The sequence below is a fragment of the Malaclemys terrapin genome, chromosome 9 (assembly GCF_027887155.1).
Source record: "Malaclemys terrapin pileata isolate rMalTer1 chromosome 9, rMalTer1.hap1, whole genome shotgun sequence".
NCBI lineage: Eukaryota > Metazoa > Chordata > Testudines > Emydidae > Malaclemys > Malaclemys terrapin.
In genome coordinates this window covers 100,719,245-100,726,619 of record NC_071513.1, presented here as the reverse complement: position 1 = coordinate 100,726,619, position 7,375 = coordinate 100,719,245, and the positions used below count along the sequence as shown (strand labels likewise).

Here is a 7,375-nt window from a genome sequence, read left to right as displayed (position 1 = left end):
CAGGCTGCTGTGGAGAGGGATTTGGTAATGGTTTGTTAGAGGCAGATAGCTGGACTGGCTGCTTTTCTGGGCAGGTTTCCCTTTTTTTCAGCTTGTGAACTTAGATACGATGAGAGAGAACCTGCCATGAGGGCCCTTGCTTGCTGTAGTTCCTGGCCTTGCCCTGTGATTCCTGCAGGTGTGGGGTAAAAAACCCTCCTCCTTCCTCCCCCACCAACTTCTGGGAGAAGCTGGGAGCACTTCTCACTGGGTAGGCTCTTCAGGGCAGCAACCATCTTTTTGTTAAAAAACAACAAGGAGTCTGGTGGCACCTTAAAGACTAAGGTGCCACCAGACTCCTTGTTGTTTCTGTAGATACAGACTAACACGGCTACCCCCTGATACTTGACATCTTTTTGTTGTGTCTGTACGGCACCTAGCCCAATGCAGCCCGAGCCATGACTGGACAGTTATATTGCTATGAGCGCTTATAGCAGCAAAGCTTGTTTCAGTGAAGAGCTGGGGGTAAACGAGCCCTTAGGAAGTTCCCCTGATGTTCAGCCTAAGCTTTCCCATTCTTAACTTCACAGCTCGCTCAGTGTTCCTTTTCTCCTCCATGTTTCATGGCTCCTGGTAGCGGTGCCAACGTTTTACCCACACAAAACCACCCTTGCCCCGCCCCCAGCCACGCCCCTCCTCTGAGGCCCCGCCCCGCCCCTATTCACTCCATTTCCCCCCTCCCTCTGTTGCTTGCTCTTCCCTCACTCACTCATTTATTTTCACCGGGCTGGCTCAGGGGGTTGGGGTGTGGGAGCGGGTGAGGGCTCTGGCTGGGGGTGCGGATTCCAGGGTGGGGCCAAAAATGAGGAGTTCAGGGTGCAGGAGGGGACTCCAGGCTGAGGCAGTGGATTGGGATGCAAGAGAGGGTGAGGGTTCCAGCTGGGGGTGCAGGCTCTGGGGTGGGGTTTGGGGTGCAGAAGGGGGCTCCAGGCTGGGGGGTGGAGCTGAGGGGTTCAGAGTATGGGAGGGGGCTCCTGGCTGAGGCAGGGAGTTGGGGTGTGGGGGGGTATAGGCTCTGGGCTGGGGGTGTGGGTTCAGGGGCCAGAAATGAGGGGTTCAGGGTGTGGGAGGGGGCTCTGGACTGGGTTTGGGGTGCAGGGGGGTGAGGGCTATGGCTGGGGGTGTGGGCTGTGGGGCCAGGGATGAGGGATTTGGGGTGCAGGAGGGGGCTCCAGGCTAGTGCTGAGGGGTTCAGAGGGTGGGAGGGGGCTCAGGGCTGGGGCAGGGGGTTGGGGTGTGGGGTGGAGTGAGGGCTCCGGCTGGGGATGCAGGCTCGGGGGGGGGTAGGGGATGAGGGGTTTGGGGTGCAGGAGCATGCTCTGGGCTGGGATCGAGAGGTTCAGAGGGTGGGAGGGGGATCAGGGCTGGGGTTGGGGATTGGGGGTGCAGGCTCTGGGCGGCACTTACCTCAAGCAGCTCCCATTGGCCAGGTGGCTCTATGTGCTTCCCCATCCGCAGGTGCTTCCCCTGCAGCTCCCATTGGCCACAGTTTCCCCTGGCTGCCCCTACGTGTAGGAGCCGGAGTGGGGACATGCCGCTGCTTCTGGGAACCACACGGAGCTACGGCAGGCAGGGAGCCTGGCTTAGCCCTGCTGCATCGCAAACCGGACTTTTAACGGCCTGGTCAGTGGTGCTGACTGGAGCCGCCAGGGTCCCTTTTCGACCGGGCATTCCTGTCAAAAACCGGACCCCTGGCAACCCTAGCTCCTGGTCTACAGCGACACCGGTGGGCTGGGTGCCAGGGACATGCAGAGGTGACGGGATCTTGGAGCAATTGTGCCTCTAGTACGTTGTGTGCAGCAGGGGCATCATTTCAGTTTTGTGGGGACAGAGAAGTTGTATCAGCCCACACCCCCTATCTCAGGGTAGTCAATAGGTGAAGCACCCTACAGGCCAAATCCCGATTGACAGATGCTTTTGAATGGACCCTGAAGTCTTTTTATTGACTTATCATTTTTAAAAATGATTATTTCTTTGGAATCTGGACCTGGCCTATAACTTGACCAAGAAATTTAGCCCTTGACCAAAAATAATGGATTACTCTGGCCCTGTGTGATTATATTGCATCCTGGAAAGTCGGGGGTGACGGTTTGGGGGGAGTGGAGCCAGACCCATGAAATGTCTTGGGGGGGGGGGCAACTGCCCGAGGGCAAATGACACCCCTACTGCAATGCAAAGGGGTCTAGGCACGAGTGTGTGTGTGTGTGTGTGTGTGATGGGGGGCGGGGGGATCTGCCTGCCCCAGCTGCTATGGGGGCTGGGCTAGGGCCGTGCATTGCCTTCTCCTCCAGCGGGGAACCGGCCCCTGTAGGGCGAAGAGGCTGGTCGGTCCCCCACCTGCCCGGGCTGGGGCTGCCTGCCCCATGCTCCCCGGGAGGGGCCCACGCCGCGCGGGGAGGGAGGAGACAGTAGTCCAGCTCCTGCCTGACAGTTTTACCGGGCCCATGCCCGCAGGCCGACGGCCGGCTCGGCCCCTGCCCCTTCTCCCCTCGCTCCAGGGCCGAGCCCCCCATTTTCCTAACGGCGCCGCCGGGTGCTTTGTGATCGGGCAGCTGCGAGGGCAGCCCGCTCGCCGGGGTCCTCTAGGGTCCTTTGACGACACTTCCGGTCCGGAAGGAGGCGACGGCGGCAGTGCTGGTCACGGCGCGGCCCCGAGTCCCGGCGTCGGCGGCCCCCGAGCCCCCAGCCCCCACCGCGGAGCAGCGAGCACCCCGGGCCGGGCGAGGCCAAGCGGCAGCATGATCACCTCGGCCGGTGAGCGCTGGGCCGGGGCCGCCAGCCCGCCCGGGATTTAGCTGAGTCAGGGCCGGTGACTGGGCATGGCCCGAGCCGCCCCCGCCCCTGGGGACCGACCCCTCCCCTCCAGGGGGCGGCCTGGCGGCAGCAGAGTCACCGTGAGGGCATCGCCGTGTAACCGCCCCCCCCCCCCGCGCGCCTGCCTCCCCCCCCCCCGCTGGGCTCGCCCCTCTCGGCCGCCTGTGAGGGGTGGGGTGGGGTGGGGGTGGGGTGTGGGGGGAACTGGTCAGGGAAACTCGGACTCCTGGGTTCCGTTCCTGTCCTCTGCCCCCTGCCTGCTGTGTCACTTCCCGCCTCCATGTCCCCGTCTAGACCGGAGATAGCCCGGAGGTACCTGCCTCAGTTTCCCCATCTAGAACAGAGACCGCAGGGGCTTGGCTGATGTTCCCAAAGAGCTTTTAAGATCTCGGAGGAGCCTGGCGATAGAAGGGAAACGTGTTTTTTTTTTTTTTCTGGGAAGCAGCTCTTTCCCTTCACTTTGTCACGGCCCTGAAGATCAGCAGCGGAAGTGCTTAGTGTCAGGAACTGAGTTTAAAGGCTCTGACTTGCAGCTGGGCTCCCTCAGAAGAGGTTACCCTCTTTAGATCTTGCTCTCTGGCTCATCAGATCAGCTCCAGGTTTAGCAATATTCATCTCAAGACACATTTATTTGTCTAAACATTTTAGTAACTTGATCTGAGTTTGTGCTTTTTCTTTTAACTTCCTGTAGTTAACACAGGGGTGGCCAACCTGTGGCTCCGGAGCCACACGCAGCTCTTCAGAAGTTAATATGAGGCTCCTTGTATAGGCACCGACGCTGGGGTTGGAGTTACAGGTGCCAACTTTCCAATGTGTCAGGGGGTGCTCACTGCTCAACCCCTGGCTCTGCCACAGGCCCTGCCTCCACTTTATCCCTTCCCACCCCCTCCCCTGAGCCTGCCATGTCCTTGCTCCTTCCCCCTCCCCCCCCTGCATGCCACAAAACAGCTGATTGGGAGGGAAGGGGAGGTGCTGTGCTGATCGGTGGGGCTGCTGGTGGGTGGGAGGCACTGGGAACGGGCGAGCTGATGTGGGGCTGATGCCGTATTACTGTGGCTCTTTGGCAATGTACATTGGTAAATTCTGGCTCCTTCTCAGGCTGGCCACCCCTGAGTTAACATGACTCACTGCCTGCGTGATAGACATTTTAGGGACTAGTTACAGTAATCACAAAATGTGTTTAGCCCTTGACATCCACTGTTGCACGTCAGCTGCTACAGCTGGGAGAAAGATCCACTTTCACTGGTGCTCTGAACTCCATTGTGACTTAGCAGGATTCCGTCCTGAACTTCTGGCGCTGCAGTGTGGATGCCTAGTCATAGGCAGACCATTTGTCCAGTTTTATACCATGGCCCTACTTTTCTAATGATCTTCCCCCATCTGGTGCTGAGCCAAAATCAGACCTGGCTTTGTCTGGTATCATGTGGGGGACACAGTTTTAAAGAGAGCACCGCTCTGCCCCCACTTGGCATGACCTTGCTCACACCATGTGTGGGAGATCATGCCAAGTGGGGGTGAGGTCATGCCAGCAGGGGCAGGCCCACATCATTCACAGCTCATTCCTGGGAATGTGGTGAGCTGCCTAGTGGGAGAGGTGCTAATCCCTTCCATCTGACTGCTCCAGTCACCTGAAGCGCTAGGGCTGCTGCTCTTTGCCTTTGCAAAGTGTCACTGAAATGAATAGGGCACTTGTGCTTTGCATCTGAATGGGGCTTGGCGCAGTAAGAATAATACTGTTAGTAAGATCCTGTAGAATAACAATGTGGTTTCTGGCTTAGTCTTATAGCAACAGTTATTTAAATTTATTTATTTTAAATTATATAGTACGATCATTGTCCACTGTATGCAAGTGACTGTGCCAAACCAGTAACAGATCACTGTCCCAGGGAGGTTGCAGTGTAGAGACACGAGGCTATTGTCCAGAATAAACACGGGTGTTTGGATGTTATAGCTGAAAACTGAATAGATGAGTTTTTATAGCTTTCTCGAAAGCAGTGAGGGTGGTGAGCAGTGTGCTTGGTGTATGGGTGACTGGGAGCCTGTTTCAGATCTATGGAAGACCTGAAGTCTGGAGTGGGTGAAAGAGATGAAGGGTGAGGTTAGCAATTAGCAGAGTATAGGGCTCATCAGGAAGTAGAGGAGGAGAGGAAGGCTGAGAGAGGGGCAGGTGCAGAGTTAGGGGGAGCTTTGAAGTCAACAAGAAGTTTGACTATATGGAAGAAGGGAAGCCAATGTAAAGATTCTAGAATGTGGGAGACCTGGGCAAAGCCAGCAAGAAAGGAAAACATATATTTTTTGGCTATTGAGGTATTTGCTATTGAGGTATTTGTTGCCTGAACACTTCTCAGGAGAGAGAAAAAAAAGTTCATGGAAAAATTAATGGTTATTCTTTCTAGTCTGCAATCATGATTTCCTGTCCCCAAGAGTTAAAAGCTCAGTTCTAGGTCTAAATCCCATTTCTGACTGGGGAGAATCAATTGGGATCATGTTTTGAACAGGTCATTTTAAGAATAAAAAAATGGTGTGTGTTGGAGGGAGATAGAAGACAGGAAGCAAGCCTATGCTATTTCTGGTAAATCAATAAGGTATTGAAATTTACAAGAATCCTGTATGTGGAGTAGGATTGTATAAGATTCATTCCCCTACCTGTTCTCCCCTCCAGGAAGGGCATGGGCAGGCTGAATAGTGCATACATCAATGATAAAGGATACATTTTCAAGTGTCCTAGCGATTTAATATTTTGATCAAGAGGCTTATACAAACGTATATGCTGTTTTAAAGGATAGATTTGCTATACGTTCGCAGTCAGTCTTTAAGTCTTTACCTAATAACTAAAACCATAAACTAGAACCATGCTTTTTCTTTTCACCGTATTGTTTTGGGACTAAGTTAAATTTTCTGTTGCAATGCGTAAAAGTTCATCCCGGATGACAAGCTTCTTGTTTTGCAGCTGGAATTATTTCTCTTCTGGATGAAGAAGAGCCACAGCTCAAGGTAAGCTTGAAAATGCTGATTAGGCCTGAGAGCAACAAACCACAAGTTGAAACTTTGTACCTTTTTTTTTTTTTTTTTTTTTTTTTTTTAAACAGTAGAAATAGGCAGATTCTAGCAACCAAAATAGTTAGAAAAGGACAGGTAGCATTCAAGCTGAATCCAGTCAAAAGGACTCATTGCCAGGAGCCTGAGATGCACAGGCAATCCATGTGAAATGCAGCTAACTGCAACCAATCTTTTCTTTTAATGCCCAGGATGTCTGCAGGTGCCAACATGGGTCATGCTGGGATCTCTAGTTTCTGGAGACTCTGCCTCTCTAATGATGGCAGGAGTTTCTAGGCTGCATATGGCCCAGGGGTGCACTTTGGATGTTCTTTTGCTCTGTATTTTACTGTTTGAGTCACAGTTAATCTCTTCTCACAAGTCTCTAACATAATTTGGGAGTGGGAGAAACCAAAATAATCTAATATCTCCATATAGTCTTCTAAAAATGTTTAGTTTTCAGAGTAGCAGCCGTGTGAGTTTGTATCCGCAAAAAGAACAGGAGTACTTGTGGCACCTTAGAGACTAACGAATTTATTAGAGCATAAGCTTTCATGGACTACAGCCCACTTCTTCGGATGCATATGGGCTGTAGTCCACGAAAGCTTATGCTCTAATAAATTCGTTAGTCTCTAAGGTGCCACAAGTACTCCTGTTCTTTTTTTTAAAAATGTTTAGTAACCCTAGTGGAGGGAGAAGACAATAACCATGGAGACCTTACAGTTTATAAAATATACATGTAGACTAAAAAGGCAACAGAGGGCGGAACACAACAAATAACCCAAATCAGCAGAACAAAGAGGCAGTTGGCAGGTTGATGCCATCATCTTGCCCACAGGTTGTAATCAGGGTGGTCTGTATTCCCTGCGGGATATGTGTTTTTCAGAATAGGCTGCTTTAGCCAGCCTGCAAGAAAACAGGGACAAAGACAGCTGTGAGTCCGTTCTGGAGACTCCGAGCTTTTTAAGGAATCTCGGTAAATGTCAGTTTGGCCCAGTGCTGCTCCCAGTGAAGTTGGGGGGAAGCAGCATCAGGGTTCCATATCCCCACCTATAAAATGGGGATAAAGAACCCTACATTTCCCCCAGGGGAGTCATGAGAATAAATTATGTTTGGAAAGCAGTGTTAGGATGTAGATTGCTCTGTAAGCAGTGGTGTTGGTGGCTTTGAGATCTTATTGTAGGATGCAGTCATAAGGAGAAAAATAGAATGAATGCTGCTCTTTAACAATGAAACTTCTATTACTTTCCATAGGAGTTCGCTCTTCACAAACTGAATGCTGTTGTCAATGACTTCTGGGCAGAAATCTCTGAGTCAGTGGATAAAATGTAAGAGAAGAAATAATTTATTCCTGGAAGGGTGGGTGCTCAAACTGAACATGGAATATAATGCATCTGCCTTTCCTCTGGCTGCTTGATCCCGGTTAACGTAGCAGTTATCTCCCCATTTTCCAAAAAGTGTTCATTTTAGCTGGCTTTGGTTTGAG

The 7,375-nt window shown here is 52.1% G+C and overlaps 1 protein-coding gene across 1 annotated transcript in view; it reads left to right on the top strand.

Annotated features, from left to right (window-relative positions):
* The first annotated feature begins 2,649 nt into the window (after positions 1-2,649).
* The window catches only part of PSMD1 (proteasome 26S subunit, non-ATPase 1), a 120,404-nt gene continuing 115,678 nt past the window's right edge, over positions 2,650-7,375 (top strand). Inside the window, exons 1-3 of the mRNA XM_054039301.1 lie at positions 2,650-2,793; positions 5,804-5,847; positions 7,144-7,217. Of these exons, the coding sequence (XP_053895276.1) occupies positions 2,778-2,793; positions 5,804-5,847; positions 7,144-7,217 (134 nt within the window). The 5' untranslated portion in view covers positions 2,650-2,777. The remainder of the gene's footprint in view (positions 2,794-5,803; positions 5,848-7,143; positions 7,218-7,375) is intronic.